This window comes from Saccopteryx leptura, chromosome 4, assembly GCF_036850995.1.
Source record: "Saccopteryx leptura isolate mSacLep1 chromosome 4, mSacLep1_pri_phased_curated, whole genome shotgun sequence".
In the NCBI taxonomy this organism is placed as follows: domain Eukaryota; kingdom Metazoa; phylum Chordata; class Mammalia; order Chiroptera; family Emballonuridae; genus Saccopteryx; species Saccopteryx leptura.
This window is the reverse complement of record NC_089506.1, coordinates 215,335,184-215,353,705: the sequence shown is the minus strand read 5'-3', so window position 1 is coordinate 215,353,705 and position 18,522 is coordinate 215,335,184. Positions and strand designations below refer to the sequence as shown.

Here is an 18,522-nt window from a genome sequence, read left to right as displayed (position 1 = left end):
TTTTCCCTCTTAATGTTTTAAAAATCTAAGCCACCAAGGCATAGGTAAGGGAGAGTGGAGGTGGGGGGAGGACCTGCAGGGGCCTTAGATGAGAGAGGGGGACAAGTGAGAGAAAGAGGTGGCCTGGAAACAGGGTGGCACACAGGACTCCTTTCTGTCCTCTGTGGGTGGACAGTGGCTATTCATAACTCTGGCTTTCAGATGTGGAACAAGGTGAGGAGAAAAGACTCAGGGTGAGGGTAGGAGCCCGAGTGGAGACAGTGCCTCCAGCAACCTACTGCTGGTGGGCTCTGGGTGCAGTCTCGACTCTGCCTGTTTCTCATCTGCAAAACAGGAGGGGTAAAGACAATACCTAGAACAGAAACTTGTAAGATAAGAAAATTCGGTGAAGGGCTCAGAGAGAAGTGTCCATGTGTGGGACTGATGCTGACCACGACGGATTCGGCAGTGGCCACAGAAACCTTTTGAGGGGCCCGGAGAAGGAAAGGAGCCAAGGACAAGCCAGAACACAGGCCAATGCTGCAGGGGTGGAAAAGTCGGTGGGGAAACCCTGGCAGTGCCCAACATGAGGCAGGGGTGTGTGCTGGAGACCAGACCCAAGAAGAAGGGGCAGTCAGGGTGTCTAGTGTTTCTAGAGGTTCCTGGGAGAGGAGGTGGGCATGGACGGTAGGCCCTGGGGGACTGGGAAGTGGGGAGACCCTGGAAGGAGTGGGGCATTTGAACAGACAACAGAGGCCAGTTCTTATGCAATACAGCAACTCGGGCTGAGTCCGTGACATTGATGGCAGGAGGCACGGGGGCCACTGGGCCATTCTTACTCTCCTCGCAGGGGCAGTATCCATCTGTCCCAACACTGATGACTGCACCTGACCCCTGACTCAGGAGGGCTTGGTATTTTTTCCCCATTATGAGTAAATATTTTGTGAAGGGTTGAGACGATATAAATATTCTGTCCCTCATTAAATTCTCAATTCATCTGTCATGTTGGCATGGATGCATGGATTCCATGTTCACTGCTACTAACTCTGATTCTCCAGGTGTCTGGGCCTTGGCCAGCAGGAGCCCCTCCAAGTAGCTCCCGTGTGCCCTCACTCTCTTAATTTCTGGGACATAAGATGCTCAGGCTCTTCTTCACCCCCAACTGAGCCCTGGTCTTGAGTTTAAATGTCCATTGAGTTGAGCTGGGAAGACACCCGCATCATGGCAGTGCAAGGTGAAGATACATGCAGTCACCACCTTGGCTCGGGCCTAGACTGGTCCAGATGACACGCTTGAGGCTGAGTGCCCTAAGTCACCTACAGCCCACACACTCCGCCCAGAGCATCTTCCACTCTTCCCTAAGCAGCTGCTATCGGTACCTAGGTTAGGCCAAACCTGTGCCAAGGGTTAGCTGGGAGATGACAAAGAGCTAGACCATCCTTTTCTTAGAAAAACAAACCAACATTCTTTCTTCTCAATCATAAACAACCACTTTTCTTATTTGGAAAGTACAGTATCTACAGAGACTCTAGTAAAGGAATCCTAATTAAGGGTAGATGCATTCTGTGATCCTAAGAAACAACCACTTCCCTGCACAGAAACTGCCAATGAGCAGCCTGAGTCAATGGGTTGGAGCCTCTACTATAAGTTTTTCTCATCTTCCCCTAAAAGTCTTTCATGTTCAAAGTCATGATATCAAAATAAGAAAAGCTTATTCCTTGTTTGCCAACAAAGGAACTTCCTGCAGGTGGTGACAGACTGTGCCCGGCGTGTTAGGCACTGTGAACCCCTACAAGCAGAAGAACCGCCATCACATTTCTATGTTTATCGGAGAGGTGACGCTGAAGCAGCTCTGAAGTCAGGATGCCCATATGGTCCCTTCCACCATTTAGCCACAGAAAGGCTGATCCTCGCTTTTTTTTTTTTTTTTTTTTTTTTGTGGCAGAGACAGGGAGAGTCAGAGAGAGGGACAGACAGACAGGAAGTGAGAGAGATGAGAAACATCAATTCTTCATTGCGGTTCCTTAGTTGTTCACTGATTGATTTCTTATACGTGCCTTGTGTGTGTGGGGGGGGCAGAACGAGTAACCCCTTGCTCGAGCCAGCGACCTTGGGTCCAAGCTGGTGAGCCTTGCTCAAACCAGATGAGCCCATGCTCAAGCTGGAGATCTCGGGGTCTCGAACCTGGGTCCTCCACATCCCAGTCCGACACCCTATCCACTGTGCCACCACCTGGTCAGGCCTCACTTCATCTTAAACAAGGCAGAACTCACAATAAGTCAGGACAGGGGCACCAAGAGGCACCGCCAAGCTTTGTGGCAGCCACAGTCAGGCAGCTGTGCCAGACTGTGCAGGCAGAGCCAGGCCTGGCCACTGAGCTTGCAAGGAAGGCTTAGAGCTGCTCTGCCACCTCAAGGAGAAGCACTGCAACTGACACGGTGAGAAAAAACTGTATGGTGGACAGTGTGTAAGGGCACTCGCTTCTATTCTGAAGTGACTGCAAGCTGGGCCCTACAAACTGCCGCTCCTGCAGGATATGACCGGGTGTGACACGAGGTAGACCTTGACATGAGATGAGCTCACAGAAAGTCAGGCGGGCACCTTTCCCACTGGCCACGTCGGAACAGGGGAAACAGAAGACTGGTGAGCCCCAACCTCAGGGACAGGAAGGGTGAGGGTTGTGCAGCAAAACTTACAGGAATGTGAGGTAGAGGCACCCGCCCATTGACCTGGATGCTCTCCTGCATCTCCCGGCGGTGCTGTTTGCGGATCCTGTATGGTGGGATTCCATCCCTGCCAGAAGAAAGAACAGCCTGGCGTGAGTGCACAAAGAACAGCTCCACAAAGCATAGCTGTGCCCACTTTACCATGGGCAGGGCCCCACGTGGCCTGTTTTTCTAAGGTCTGATAATTAAGAAAGGTTTTTATTTTTATTTTTTAAAAGTTGATTTGAGGCCCTGGCCGGTTGGCTCAGCGGTAGAGCATCGGCCTAGCATGCAGAGGACCCGGGTTCGATTCCCGGCCAGGGCACACAGGAGAAGCGCCCATTTGCTTCTCCACCCCTCCGCCGCGCTTTCCTCTCTGTCTCTCTCTTCCCCTCCCGCAGCCAAGGCTCCATTGGAGCAAAGATGGCCCGGGCGCTGGGGATGGCTCTGTGGCCTCTGCCTCAGGCGCTAGAGTGGCTCTGGTCGCAACATGGCGACGCCCAGGATGGGCAGAGCATCGCCCCCTGGTGGGCAGAGCGTCGCCCCTGGTGGGCATGCCGGGTGGATCCCGGTCGGGCGCATGCGGGAGTCTGTCTGACTGTCTCTCCCTGTTTCCAGCTTCAGAAAAATGAAAAGAAAAAAAAAAATTGATTTGAGAGAGAGAAACAGGAATGGAGAGAGAGAGGGAAGAGAGAGAAGAGAAGCGTCAACTCATAGTGTTTCACTTTATTTATTTATTTATTTATCTTCTTTCCCAAGTTGAGAGGAAGGAAGAATAGACAGACTCCTGCATGCTCCCCGACCAGGCTGATGCTTTGCCCATCTGGAGCCAAGCTCGCAACTAAGCTATTTTGATCGCTTGAGGCAGAGGCTCCATGGAGCCATCCTTAGTGCCTGGGGCCAATGTGCTGCAACCAATCAAGCCATGGCTGCAGGAGGGGAAGGGAGTAACAGAGAAGGGGGGGGGGGGCAGATGGCTGTTTCTTCTGTGTGCCCTGACATCAAACCCTGGACGTCCACATATCAGATAAGCCAACCAGCCAGGGCCCGGTAGTTGCTTCACTTTAGTTGTCATCGATTGCTTCTCTAAGTGTCTTGACCAGGGAGGGCTCAAGCTAAGCCACTGACCCCTTGCTCAAGCCAGAGACCTTGGGCTTCAAGCCAGCAACCTTTGGGCTCAGGCTGGCAAGCCTGCACTCAAGCCAACGAGCCCACACTCAAGCCGGCAACCTCCAGTTTTGAACCAGGGATCTCAGCATCCCAGGTTGATGCTCTAGCCACTGCACCACCACCAGCCAGGCAGGTTTATACATTTTTAAAGCAGGGGAGGAATATGTGACAGAGACTGCATGTGGCCTCAAAGCCTAAAATATTTGCTACTATTTCTTTTTTTTTTTTTTTTATTAAAGTATTTTTTTAAGTCGTTATTTCTTATTTATTTATTTATTTATTTATTACAGAGACAGAGAGTGAGTCAGAGCGAGGGATAGACAGGGATAGACAGACAGGAATGGAGAGAAATGAGAAGCATCAATCATTAGTTTTTCATTGCTCTTGCAACACCTTCGTTGTTCATTGATTGCTTTCTCATATGTGCCTTGACCATGGGCCTTCAGCAGACTGAGTAACCCCTTGTTGGACCCAGCGACCTTGGGTTCAAGCTGGTAGACTTTTGCTCAAACCAGATGAGCCCAGCTCAAGCTGGCGACCTCAGGGTCTCGAACCTGGGTCCTCTGCATCCCAGTCCGACGCTCTATCCACTGCGCCACCGCCTGGTCAGGCTTGCTACTATTTCTTTACAGAAAACATGTGATGACTCCTGCTTTGTCACCCAGGCAGGGTGTGGTGTGCCTGGCTCAGAGGGGTACTACAGTATGGGAAAAATGGGCAGCCAAGACAACCTAGATCATGGGGAAAGATTTCCAAGGTCCGTTATTCTACTTTCTTCCAGTGTAAACTGGTTAAGCAGTGTCATCTCTCTGAGGAGCATTCTAATTATTTTTTGGGTCTTTTTTTTTTTTTTTACAACAGAGACAGAGAAAAAGACAGAGAGAGGGACAGATAGGGACAGACAGGAAGAGAGAGATAAGAAACATCAAGTCTTCATTGTGGCACCTTAGTTGTTCACTGATTGCTTTCTCGTATGTGCCTTGATAGTGGGGGCTACAGCAGAGTAAGTGATCTCTTACTCAAGCCAGCGACCTTTGGGCTCAAGCCAGTGACCATGAGGTCATGTCTATGATCCCACGCTCAAGCCAGCAACCCCACACTCAAGCTGGTGAGCCTGCGTTCAAGTTAAATGAGCCTGTGCTTGAGCCAGAGACCTTGGGGTTTCGAACCTGGGGCCTCCATGTCCCAGTCTAACACTCTATCCACTGCGCCACCGCCTAGTCATGCTAGTTTTCTTGACATGAGTTTTAACTATGAACTGTTTTAAAGATTATGATAAAAATATAAATCAAACTATATAACTAAATGCACTTACTCAAGATAGATGTCAGGTTTAACACATAATTCACTGCACGCATGCACTCCCTAAAAATTCTCTAGTTCCTTCCCTGCCTTTTTTTTTCCTTTTTTTTTCATTTATTTATTTATTTTTTCTTCTTTTATTGTGTTCCCTGCCATTTAAAAGCTACTCAGGGGCCCGGGTTCGATTCCCGGCCAGGGCACACAGGAGAAGCGCCCATTTGCTTCTCCACCCCTCCACCGCACCTTCCTCTCTGTCTCTCTCTTCCCCTCCCGCAGCCAAGGCTCCACTGGAGCAAGGATGGCTCTGTGGCCTCTGCCTCAGGCGCTAGAGTGGCTCTGGTCGCAACATGGCGACGCCCAGGATGGGCAGAGCATTGCCCCCTGGTGGGCAGAGCGTCGCCCCCTGGTGGGCGTGTTGGGTGGATCCCGGTCAGGCGCATGCGGGAGTCTGTCTGACTGTCTCTCCCTGTTTACAGCTTCAGAAAAATGAAAATAAATAAATAAATAAAAGCTACTCAGGGGAGCACAGCAGCTGCCAACAGCCAGCATGGGAGAAGATGCCTGCCAGAGCAGAATGACTAGACGGGCCTCTCTGGGTTCCCACACTCCCCCCCATTGAAGGAGCCCCAGACCGGCCTCTCTGCTCTCCAGGCACAGTGAATGCCATGCCGGTGTGAAGGCCTGAGCCTCTCAGCTCCTTCCCAAGCACTGCCCACTGCGGAGGTCCCTGCCCGGGCTGCACTGCTCTTACCACATGGGAGACACAAACACGCAGCCAGGCCGATTCTAACCCCACTTTAACTGCTGCATGGCCCAGCAAAGCTGACACCTTGCCCCTTGGTGCCCAGCACACAACACCTGGTGTGTCCTGGCCCCTTCCCTGGGCAGCCTCACACCTGCCAACTCAGCAGGTTCACGGGCAGGCAGGGCTGCCACATTCTCCTCAGAGCCCTGAGGGCGGAAAAGGATCAGAGCAGGGCAGAGAGAGGCTGTGACGGTCTCTGCCTCCTATCATAGTGTCGGTGTATCCCTATCAGGGCACCAGATGGGTACTGCAGTACAGTTGGCTCAGCAATTCAGTGGGAGCAGGGGTGCTCAAGGACACAGGCATGAAGAAACAAGTGAATTGAATACATTTAAAACATCTTTACATGCCCCTATGGTTTTGTTCAGTTGTCCTGAGCCACTAACTTGTTTTTCATAACTTTAAAGAGGCATGTAAAAATTCCACACGCCTTGCCTGACTTGTGGTGGGATAGTAGATAGTGTCAACCTGAGGTTGCCGGTTTGAAACCCCGGGCTTGTCTGGTCAATGCACATATGAGAAGAAGCAACAAGTATGTGTTGATACTTCCAGCTCTTCCCCTCCCTACCTCCCTTCTCTCTCTAAAATCAATAAAATCTTTAAAAAAAAATATACCATACACTTCTATGGACTAGGCACTGTCCTCAGACACCTATGTCCAAAGTCCACGAACTACTATGGTGGTCTGTCATTTCTGTCATGTGGTTGATATACTGAATGAATTTGCCTTGCAATAATTTAGATACAACACATGACCCTATTTTTTGCCTCTAATATATGTGCAAATATGTCATAATTTTACATTCCAAATTCTTGACTATCTTATATTTCTTTCTTTTTTTTTTTTTACAGAGGCAGAGAGTGAGTCAGAGAGAGGGATAGACAGGGACAGACAGGAACGGAGAGAGATGAGAGGCATCAATCATTAGTTTTTCATTGTGCGTTGCAACACCTTAGTTGTTCATTGATTGCTTTCTCATATGTGCCTTGACCGTGGGGCTACAGTAGACCGAGCAACCCCTTGCTAGAGCCAGCGACCCTGGGTTCAAGCTGGTGGGCTCTTGCTCAAACCAGATGAGCCCGCGCTCAAGCTGGCAACCTCGGGGTCTCAAACCTGGGTCCTCTGCATCCCAGTCCAACGCTCTATCCACTCCGCCACACCCTGGTCAGGCTATCTTATATTTTTCTTTTTTTTTTTTTATAATAATGGTTATTGTTGTTTTTTAGTCATTGCTATCTTTTTTTTGTTTTGTTTTTTAGATTTTATTTATTCATTTTTATTAGAGAGAAAGGAGAAAGAGAGAGAGAGAAAGAGATAGAGAGAACAGGGGGAGGAGCAGGAAGCATCAACTCCCATATGCGCCTTGACCAGGCAAGCCCGGGGTTTCGAACTGGTGACCTCAGTGTTCCAGGTCGACGCTTTATCCACTGCGCCACCACAGGTCAGGCCTTATATTTCTTACTCCCAGTAAAACCAAGATGAACAGAATATCAGGGGGAAAATATCTTTCAGTTTTTAGATCTTCCCTTTAGCAAACATATTTCCATGGAGACAATTAAGGTACTTTTCAAGAAAATTAAAAATTGCGTGAGATTAACTTCCATTTTAGTAACAAAAAGTTGGGGAAAAGGAAAACCAGATGCTACAAATGTTAGCCATCTTGTGCTTCAAGCCGTTTGTGGGGGTCTGCAGCTGGATGTAACCATTTTACAGGATTCTTTATATTCATCATAGGTACTGTTTAAAACCCCAGTATTTTCAAGTAAGAAGTTGCTAAATACATGTCAACATTTTATCTTAAAGATTCAAAATAGAGGGAGAATGAAATGGTACATGAGAAATACCATGTACAGAAGCTCAACCTGAAGGGACAGATCCATTAAGTGATGTCACCACATGGTCACTGAAAGGGAAGAGCCCAAGACTTGTAATGATGGGGGACTGGCTAAGTTTAGTTCAGAAATGGCTTTTGATAAGATATTCTATACATTAAAATTGAAATGTCACAATACTCTTTAAAAACACAGGCAAATGATGGGCAGAGTACCTGAATATATACTTCTCCAAAGACAGAATACAAATAGCCAATGAAACGTATGCTCAACATCACAAAATAGCAGAGAAATGCAAATTAAAACCACTATGCAGGCCCTGGCTGGTTGGCTCAGCGGTAGAGCGTCGGCCTGGCGTGCGGGGGACCCGGGTTCGATTCCCGGCCAGGGCACACAGGAGAAGCGCCCATTTGCTTCTCCACCTTCCCCGCTCCTTCCTCTCTGTCTCTCTCTTCCCCTCCCGCAGCCAAGGCTCCATTGGAGCAAGGATGGCCCGGGCGCTGGGGATGGCTCCTTGGCCTCTGCCCCAGGTGCTAGAGTGGCTCTGGTCTCGGCAGAGCGACGCCCTGGAGGGGCAGAGCATCGCCCCCTGGTGGGCAGAGCGTCACCCCTGGTGGGTGTGCCGGGTGGATCCGGTCGGGCGCATGCGGGAGTCTGTCTGACTGTCTCTCCCCGTTTCCAGGTTCAGAAAAAAAATACAAAAAATAAAAATAAAAATAAAAAAATAAAATAAAATAAAAAAGCCTGACCTGCGGTGGCACAGTGGATAAAGCATCAACCTGGAAGCACTGAGGTTGCCGGTTCAAAACCCTGGGCTTGCCTGGTCAAGGCACATGTGGGAGTTGATGCTTTCTGCTCCTCCCCCCTTCTTTCTCTCTCTCTCTCTCTCTCTCTCTCTCTCTCTCTCTCCCCCCTCTCTATAATGAATAAATAAAATCTTTAGAAAAAAAAAAACAAAAAAACCCCACTATGCAGCCTGGCCTGTGGTGGTGCAGTGGATAAAGCATTGACCTGGAATGCTGAGGTCGCCAATTCAAAACCCTGGGCTTGCCTGGTCAAGGCACATATAGGAGTTGATGCTTCCTGCTCCTCCCCCTCTTCTCTCTCTCTCTTTCTCTCTCTCTCTCTTCTCTTTAAAATGAATAAAATATAAAAAACAAAAAAATCTACTATGTGATATCACTTCACACCTGTCAGAACGGCTATAATCAATAAGTCAATAAACAAGTGTTGACAAAGATATGGAAAAAAAAGAAACCTTGTGCAGCTACTATGGCAAACAGTACAAAGGTTTCTCAAAAAATTAAAAATGGCCCCTGGCCCGGTTCACTCAGTGACACAACATCAGCCTGGCATGTGGATGTCCCAGGTTTGATTCCAGATCAGGGCACACAGGAGAAATGACCATTTGCTTCTCCACCCCACTCTCTTTCTCTCTTCCCTTCCTGCAGCCATGGCTGAATTGGTTCAAGCACATCAGCACTAGGCGCTGAGAATGGCTCTGTGGAGCCTCACCTGAGGTGCTAAAAATAGCTCCGTTGCGAGCATGGCCCCAGATGGGCACAGCATTGGCCTCAGACAGGGGTTGTAGGTGGATCCTGGTCAGGCACAAGTGGGAGTCTGTCTATCTCCCCTCCTCTCAGTTAGAAAAGAAACAAAAAAATTAAAAATGGAACTGCCTTGGCCCTGGCCGTTTGGCTCAGTGGTAGAGCGTCGGCCTGGCGTGCAGAAGTCCCGGGTTCGATTCCCGGCTAGGGCACAAAGGAGAAGCGTCCATCTGCTTCTCCACCCCTCGCCCTCTCCTTCCTCTCTCTCTCTTCCCCTCCCGCAGCCAAGGCTCCATTGGAGCAAAGATGGCCCGGGCGCTGGGGATGGCTCCTTGGCCTCTGCCCCGGGCGCTGGAGTGACTCTGGTCGCAACAGAGCGACACCCCGGAGGGGCAGAGCATCGCCCCCTGGTGGGCAGAGCATCGCCCCTGGTGGGCGTGCCAGGTGGATCCCGGTCGGGCACATGCGGGAGTCTGTCTCTCCCCGTTTCCAGCTTCAGAAAAATACAAAAAACAAAATAAAACAAAACAAAAAAACACGGAACTGCCTTATGACCCAATGATTCCACTTCTGGGAATATATAAGAAGAAAGCCAAAACACTAATTCAAAAGAATATATGCAAGCCCTGGCTGGGTAGCTCAGTTGGTTAGAGAATTGTCCTGATACACCAAGGCTGTGGGTTCAATCCCTGGTCAGAGCACATACAAGAATCAATCAATGAATCAACAACAAATCAATGTTCCTCTCTCTCTCCCCCCCCTAAAATCAATCAATTAAAAAAAGAAAAAGGAGAAAAAAAGATTATATGCATTCCTATGTTCATAGCAGTGCCATTTACAATAGCCAAGATCAAGAAGCAACTCAAGTTGCATGTGTTTACCTACAAAAATATGGATGTAGTAGCCCTTTTTTCTTTTTTATTGATTAACTAATTTTTAGAGAGAGGGAAAAGGGGAGAGAAAGAAAAACACCGAGCTGCTGTTCCACTTAATTATGCATTCATTGGCTGATTCTTGTATGTGTCCTGACTGGGGGATCGAACCTCCTGCAACCTTGGCATATCTGGATAATGCTTTAACAGATGGAGCTACACAGCCAGGGCCTCTTTTTTTCTTTTAAATATTTTTTAAATTGACTTTTAGAGAGAGAAGAAGAGATAAGAGACAGAGAGAGAAACGCTGATTTGTTGTTCCACTTATTCATGCCATCATTGTTTATTTGTTTTTTTGGTATTTTTCTGGAGAAGCAGGTGGGCAGAGAGACTCCCGCATGTGCCTGACCAGGTCCACTTGGCACGCCCACTAGAGGCAATACTCTGCCCATCTGGGACGTTGTTCTGTTGTAACCAGAGCCATTCTAGCGCCTAAGGCAGAGGCCATGGAGCCATCCTCAGCGCCTGGGCCAACTTTGCTCCAATGGAGCCTTGGCTGTGGGAGGGGAAGAGAGAGATAGAAAGGAGAGAGGGAAGGGTGGAGAAGCAGGTGGGCGCTTCTCCTGTGTGTCCTGGCCAGGAATAGAACCTGGGACTTTCACACACCAGGCTGATGCTCTATCACTGAGCCAACTGGCCAGGGCCCATTGCCTGATTATTATATGTACCTCAACTGGGAACTCAACTGGCAACCTTGGCATGTTGGGATGATGTTCCAACCAACTGAGCCATCCAGCCAGGACAGGACCTCTTTCTTATTTAAATCTATGACTCCTCAAACTTTTCACATTAAGAAACAAGTTAGATAGGAAAGATGTCTCCCTGCGACCAGCTAATAGCTTCTGGGCTCACTGTTTCAGCCAAGGCTTCCTAATCTGGATGCCTCCTGGAGGGTGGGTGCCCAGGAGGTCCCAACACTGAGCAGATAATTCCAATCAGTGCTGGTCAGATGGTGAATGACAAAAGAACCATAAGCTGGGCAAGTCTGACATCATGGGAAGCAAAGTTAAGACCCTAAATGACCTCAGTGTGTGGGACGGGCAATGCCCTGATCTGGTAAGACAGCTTTTGACACCATCAAGTTTCTAATGTGCACTTATGTCCCAACAAGCCACCTGCCAAAGTGAAGGAGAAGGTATCAGAAAACAAGCACTTTCCCACAAAGGGAGGCCCTTCCTTGGAGATGACGATGGAGATCTGCTGTTACCACTGAGGGACACGGAGGCTCTGTGTGGCTCTTATGTGGTCACTAAGACTTCTCAAACACATGAAGCGCTGGTTGTAGTTTCTGAAACATCTGGGCACTGGGCCAGCACAGAACCAGCTGCACCAACTTCTTCTCTTGCTCTTGTCTCCCTATCTCCCCACATTGAGGCGACAGGAATTGCTCACGTATATGACAATTTTTAAAGTTAAAAACACTGACAAGTGCAGAACAGTACTGACAAGAAATGCATCTACACAGCAGTACAGCCTTTCAAGGATGGCACCTGGGTCACATCTGCCTTGGGTAGACAGCCGGTCTGCTTGGCTGCTAACCAGTGCTAATCTTTAAAGTGAAACTCTAGATTATAAAAACTAAAGAACCAAGTGCTCTAGCTCAGGCAGCCCTGGAATTTGTTTCAAAGTCACCTTATGTAACCAAAGCCTCTGAGAAAAGCAACTAATGCAAACCTCAATATTAGTTTATGTTAGAATTTTTAAAAAGATTTTATTTATTGCCTGATCAGGCAGTGGCACAGTAAATAAGAGTGTTGGCCTGGGATGATGAAGACCCAGGTTCGAAACCCTGAGGTCGCTGGCTTGAACAAGGATCATCTGGCTTGAGCGCAGGCTTACCAGCTTGAGCGTGGGACTGCCGGCTTGAGCGTGGGCTCACGGACATGACCCCATGGTTGTTGGCTTGAGCCCAAAGGTTGCTGGCTGAAGCCCAAGGTCGCTGGCTTGAGCAGGGTCACTGGCTCAGCTGGAGACCCCCATCAAGGCACATATGAGAAGCAATCAATGAACAACTAAGGTGCTGCAACCATGAGTTGATGCTTCTCATCTCTCTCCCTTCCTGTCTGTTCCTGTGTCTGCCTCTCTTTCACTTAAAAAAGAAAAACGATTTTATTTATTCATTTTAGAGAGAGGGGGAGTGAGGGAGGGAAAAAAGGGAGAGAGAGAGAGAGAGAGAGGGAGGGGGGAAGAGCAGGAAGTAACAACTCGTAGTTGCTTCTCTTATGTGCCTTGACTGGGCAAGCCCGCAAGCCCTGAAGCCTGTGGCAACCTCTGTTCCAGGCCGACGCTCTATCCACTGCGCCACCACAGGTCAGGCTAGGTTAGGATTTTTCACACTTCCTGAAATGTAGCTGGTCTGTTTGCACATCAGATGCACTAACACCAAGTTGGGGGGAGAGCCACTTTTCATGAAGACAAAGCCCCAGCTGTGACTGGCAAAGGCTGCCCGCTCTCCCAAGCAGGAGGTACTTACACACTGCTGTCAGTGAGGGACAGGCTGTCGGCGTCACTGGAGAGGCTCTGTTGTTCACTGTCATTGGTGCTGGTGGCTGGAGCAAGAGCATAGCCAGAGTTGACGTAGTAGGGGTTGACAGGCTCCCGCCAGGATCCATATCTGCAAACAAGGAGGGCATGTCAGCAGCAGCCCAACCATGTCTTCTTACATGAATCTACATTTTCAGAATCATGTGGATTTCCTGATACATGAACTACAAATGCAAAAATTCAAGAAAAAGAGCAGAAAGGGCTAGCATCTTCATCCTGCCTCCTCCCCCCCAGAGGGATCAGTTAAAGCTATAGGCATCCTTCCAGATCCTTCTTCTGTATTTAGGCAGCCCTGTATGTGAACACACTGATTATCATTTGGGTTTAAACAGGACACAACTGTTCTGCTCTTTCTTCTGGAAGAGCAGACTTGTCTGCTCAAAGTATACCCAGCCTCCTGTGCATTGCAGCAGCAGCATCAACCCTGGTAACAGCAGGCCACGACCCCTTTAAGGCGGACATGGAGCCAGCCAGGACTCCCGCACACAAGTCTGAGAACTGCCACAGGACGGAACATCGGGATGGCAGAGGAAGGTACCTATGGATTTAACAGAGGCTTCATGCTGCCCTCCAGTCTCTTCTACCAGAAGCAGTTGCTCCCTAGGTGAGATTCACCTCCACTTGTCTTGTGATTCGCCAGAAGATGACACTTCATTTTAGTTTTCATTTCTCTGATTAACAGGCTGCAGCTTTGGGTGTCATTTAAATTCCTTCCTCTGTAAGTTACCTATTCATACATTCTATCCACTTTTTATTGTGCTTTTTATGAATTTCTTAAGTGTTTATGTCAGTCTTTCTTACTATTAACCTCTGGTTATATATGCAAAAAAATTTCCCCCAAATGTCACTTTTTAAAAAACTTTATGTTGCCTGACCTGTGGTGGCGCAGTGGGATAAAGCATCGACCTGGAACACTGAGGTTGCCGGTTCGAAACCCTGGGCTTGCCTGGTCAGGGCACATATGGGAGTTGATGCTTCCTGCTCCTCCCCTTTCTCTCTCTCTCTCTCTCTCCTCTCTCTAAAAAAATCAATAAATAAAATATTAAAAAAAAACAACTTTATGTTGATTTTGGTCATACATGTGTTTTATTTCTACGAAATCAAATTTGGCAACCTCATCCTTTATAGATTTTTCCTATCTTACATAGATAAACCTTCTTCATTTCAAGATTAAAAATATAATCTTCTATATATTCAAATGCTTCAATAGTTTTTTAAAATTTAGATCTTTACCTAAAATGCGTGTATATGTAACATCTCCCTCACTGTACTGCAACAAAATGGAGAGCTAGTGGTTAGCACAAAATGCTGAATGTTTCTCCGCATGCTATGTGACCATCCCTCACACATGCACCTATTTCGGCATTTATGCTGTTCCACTGATTTATTGGCACGTCAGCTTTACTGACCCCCTCCCTGCTGTCCTCAGTGTCCTATTCTGACACCACCTCTTCTTCCCAAAGACTGACCTGGACGGCCGCACTGTCAGGTCTCTCCAGTGCATGCTGGAAGGAGGGCACTAAGATTCTCTGCAGCCCCTGGTATCTGTGGAGGAGGCTGCAGTTTTGGGGTGAATGCTCACTGATGTGCACACTGGGTCCCAGGCACAATCCCCACAGCCCAAGACTCACTTCTGACCAGAGCTGCTTCTGACAGCACTGGCATGCTTGCCACACTGGTGAATGGCAGTCTGCACGGACTGCCAGAAGCTGGGACGAGTTTTCTTGTCCTTTGGACTTTGGTGTCCTCAGTGTAAAAAGAGGAGACACCAGGTTATTTCTAAGCTGATAGAACCCCTAGGGACACCCACTGCCTCATGAACAGAACCTTCTGGAAGTCCCATTTCATGTCACGCATATACCCAGAAAAAGGTGCTTTACCAAGACTGCAGAACCAAGCACCTTGGTATCTTTGATGCCTGTCATGCCGGCAAGGGGTTGGGCTGGGCTGAGCCAGACAGTGGGGCTGGAAGGCAGGTCCCCAGAAGAGGGCCATCTCCCCTGGGAACCTCAGAAAGAGCAGCACCTGAGGCCACAAACACCAAAACGATGCCAACCACAGTCAGTACACCTCCTATTCCGATCATAAAGGTCACAGCAGTAAACAGTAACTCGGTCATATAACTTACCGTGGGTTCGGGAAGCAGATGCTGATCATTCTGGCACCACAGAGGGGGAACCACACCAGGGGGTTAATCACTACCCAACACCACACACAGTATTTCTGATCCACCAAATGCAGACTGAGGGCATCCTTGGAGGCTACTAACAAGTTCTGACCCAATGAGAGAAGAGGTAGGGCTATAAAGGCGCTAGGGAACATGTCATGTCCAAAGACTTACAGGAAGAATGAGGACATCTTCAGAGATGCAAAGTCTGTCCCTGGGTCCTGTCTGTTTACACTTCCTTGCCTAGACTGTATCTGATATGGAGAAGATGAAATAATACCAGTATGCAACATTATCTTCTTCGCTTTAAGTATCAAACAATTTTTTAATGACACTTATTCTTCTGGCACTTAAAAATCACCTAACAGGCCCTGACCGGTTGGCTCAGTGGTAGAGCGTCGGCCTGGCGTGCAGAAGTCCCGGGTTCGATTCCTGGCCAGGGCACACAGGAGAGGCGTCCATCTGCCTCTCCACCCCTCCCCCTCTCCTTCCTCTCTGTCTCTCTCTTCCCCTCCCGCAGCGAGGCTCCATTGGAGCAAAGATGGCCCGGTGCGCTGGGGATGACTCCTTGGCCTCTGCCCCAGGCGCTAGAGAGGCTCTGGTCGCAGCAGAGCAACGCCCCGGAGGGGCAGAGCGTCGCCCCCTGGTGGGCATGCCGGGTGGATCCCGGTTGGGCGCATGCGGGAGTCTGTCTGACTGTCTCTCCCTGTTTCCAGCTTCAGAAAAATACAAAAAAAAAAAAATCACCTAACAGCCTGATCAGGTGGTGGCACAGTGGATAGAGTGTCGGACTGGGATGCGGAAGGACCCAAGTTCGAAACCCCGAGGTCGCCAGCTTGAGCGCGGGCTCATCTAGTTTGAGCAAAAGCTCACCAGCTTGGACCCAAGGTCGCTGGCTCGAGCAAGGGGTTCCTCGGTCTGCTGAAGGCCCGCGGTCAAGGCACAAATGAGAAAGCAATCAATGAACAACTAAGGTGTCGCCACAAAAAACTGATGATTGATGCTTCTCATCTCTCTCTGTTCTTGTCTGTGTGTCCCTACCTATCCCTCTCTCTGACTCTCTCTGTGTTAAAAAAAATAAAATAAAAATCACCTAACAGCCACCATACTGAAATTCAAATTACAGGCTAAATGCTGAACTGTTTGTCTTTCAGTTTCCTTTTTACATTTAAGGAATATTAAACTTTGGTAACTTTTTATGAACACCCACTTGGTCAAAGAAACAAAGAAAAAAAATCAAATTAAAGAGAAAAAAGTGTCACGGCACTCACAGCACAGAAATCGAGTCAACAGATCATACTGAAGAGCCTGCACACCCGCACACCTGGCCACCTTCGCCTTTCCCTCTGGGGCAGGAACGATGGCAGGCAGGACAAGGCCTCAGACTTGAACGTGTTCAAGTCTGTCTGCCTTCCCCCTCTGACAGCTCCCAGACGTGCCTTTCACACATATAAAAAATACATCTTCAAGGTGCTAAAAGGAAAAACATGGGTTTTCATTTTCTACAGCCTCTAGTACAGAACAAATCCCACTCTGCACATGAACTCCAAGCTCAGAGACCAAAGGGAAAAGGGAAGATGAGAAAGGAAGAAGTGCGACCATTACCTATTTACCTTCTTAAAATTCTAGACAGTGAAGCTGGCTGTTGGGACAGGTTAGTGCTCAGCTTTTGCCATGGAAAACAGAGCTGCTGGGCCTTCACTGCAGCTGATGTGACAAAGAAAATTCTGGCCAGTGACGAGAGGAAATGTCATGTGGGGGACTTTAGGACCAGAGGCGGGAGGGAAGAGTGTATACAGGCATGTGCATGTATATGCACATGTGTGTTGGTGTGCAGACACAAATTCCCATGTGAATGTGTGCACAGCGAATATGGCCAACTCCCCAAGTGGTGCATCTAAGAGAAATGTCCAACTCCTCCTTAGCTTTCAAAGTTTTCAGAATAAAACCTAATGGGACCTACACAAACATGCCCCTGGGCCCTTGTCCTGCCTGTGTTGGCTGCTCTCTGGCTGCTGGTCACAATTCTGTTTTCCATCTTTTTACATTTAACCTTTTAATATTCTCTTACTCTTGTGTCTTTTGTTAACATCCAGTTTGACAGTTATTTCTTTTTTTCCTTTTCTTAAGTGAGAGGCGGGGAGGCAGAGAGACAGACTCATGCATATGCCCAGACTGGTATCCACCAGGCAAGGCCCCTACAGGGCAATGCTCTGCCCATGGGGGTGTTGCTCCATTGCTTGGCAACCAAGCTATTTTACTGCCTGAGGTGAGGCTATGGAGCCAATCTCAGCACCTGGGGCCAACTTGCTTCAACTGAGCCATGGCTACTGGAGAGGAAAAGAGAGAAAGAGCTAGAGAGAGAGAGAGAGAGAAGGGAGCACCCGTTTTTTCTTTTAATTATATCACTTAGTCCTCCTGCATTTAGTGTGATTTACTGAGTGGGGCCACCATCTTAACTTACTTGCTGTTTGTCATATTTGTTCTATTTTGTTTTGTTTTTTCTTTCCTTTCCTTTTTTTTTTGATTCATTTTAATGGGGTGACATTGATAAATCAGGGTACATATGTTCAGAGAAAACAGCTCTAGGTTATTTTGCCATTTGCTTATGCTGCATTCTCATCACCCAAAGTCCAATTGTCTTTCCTTCTTTTTGAGTATTTTTCATGTTCCATCTCCTCCCTCTAATAAAGTAACTCTTTTACTATTCTCATAGTGATTCCCATAAAGGTTACAATAGGTAGCCTTTATGTATTAAAGTCCAAATAAGTGCATTTACCTCTTCCGAGGCAACACAAGGCCAGAATTTCCTCCATTCACCTCTCCTACACACTGATGTGTTACCAATATCCTGTATTTTAATTCTGCATGTCTTAAATCTCCCAAGATTAGTAATTTTTTTTTTTTTTTACCAACTGAGAGTCACCGCTAGTTACACCCATCTTTTCCCTTTCCTCTCTGCATCCAGGAGTTTCTACCCGAGAGCACTTTCTTTCTGCCTGAAGCACATCCACAGGTTTCTCCTTTAGTAAGGGGTTGCTGGTGACAATTTTCTCAGTGTTTGCTGGTCTGAAACTGTATTTCCCCTTCATTCGGTTTTTCCCCCCATTGATTTGAGAGAGAGAGGAAGAGGGCAGGGAAGAGGAAGAGAGAAAAGGAGAGAGAGAAGCATCAACTCATTGTTCCACTTAGTTGTTCCATTTAACTGTGCACTCAGTGGTTGCTTCTCATATGTGCCCTAACCAGAGGTTGAACCCAGGACCTCAGCACACTGGGAGGAAGAAGCTCTATTCACTGAGCCACCAGGCCAGGGCCTCTCATCATTCCTTTTTTTTTTTTCAGAGACAGAGAGAGAGGGATAGATACGGACAGACAGACAGGAACAGAGAGAGATGAGAAGCATCAATCAACGGTGTTTTTCGTTGCGACACCCTAGTTATTCATTGATTGCTTTCTCATTTGTGCCTTGACCATGGGCCTTCAGCAGACCGAGGAACCCCTTGCTCGAGCCAGCAACCTTGGGTCCAAGCGGGTGAGC

At 48.2% G+C, this 18,522-nt stretch overlaps 1 protein-coding gene across 3 annotated transcripts in view; it reads right to left on the bottom strand.

Moving 5' to 3' along the window:
* Positions 1-18,522, bottom strand: part of AXIN1 (axin 1) — a 91,081-nt gene that overhangs the window by 22,956 nt on the left and 49,603 nt on the right. For all 3 annotated transcript variants that reach the window (XM_066383060.1, XM_066383061.1, XM_066383063.1), the window contains exons 3-4: positions 12,747-12,887; positions 2,676-2,772 (exon numbers count right to left, since the gene is read on the bottom strand). In XM_066383060.1, the coding sequence (XP_066239157.1) occupies positions 2,676-2,772; positions 12,747-12,887 (238 nt within the window). The remainder of the gene's footprint in view (positions 1-2,675; positions 2,773-12,746; positions 12,888-18,522) is intronic.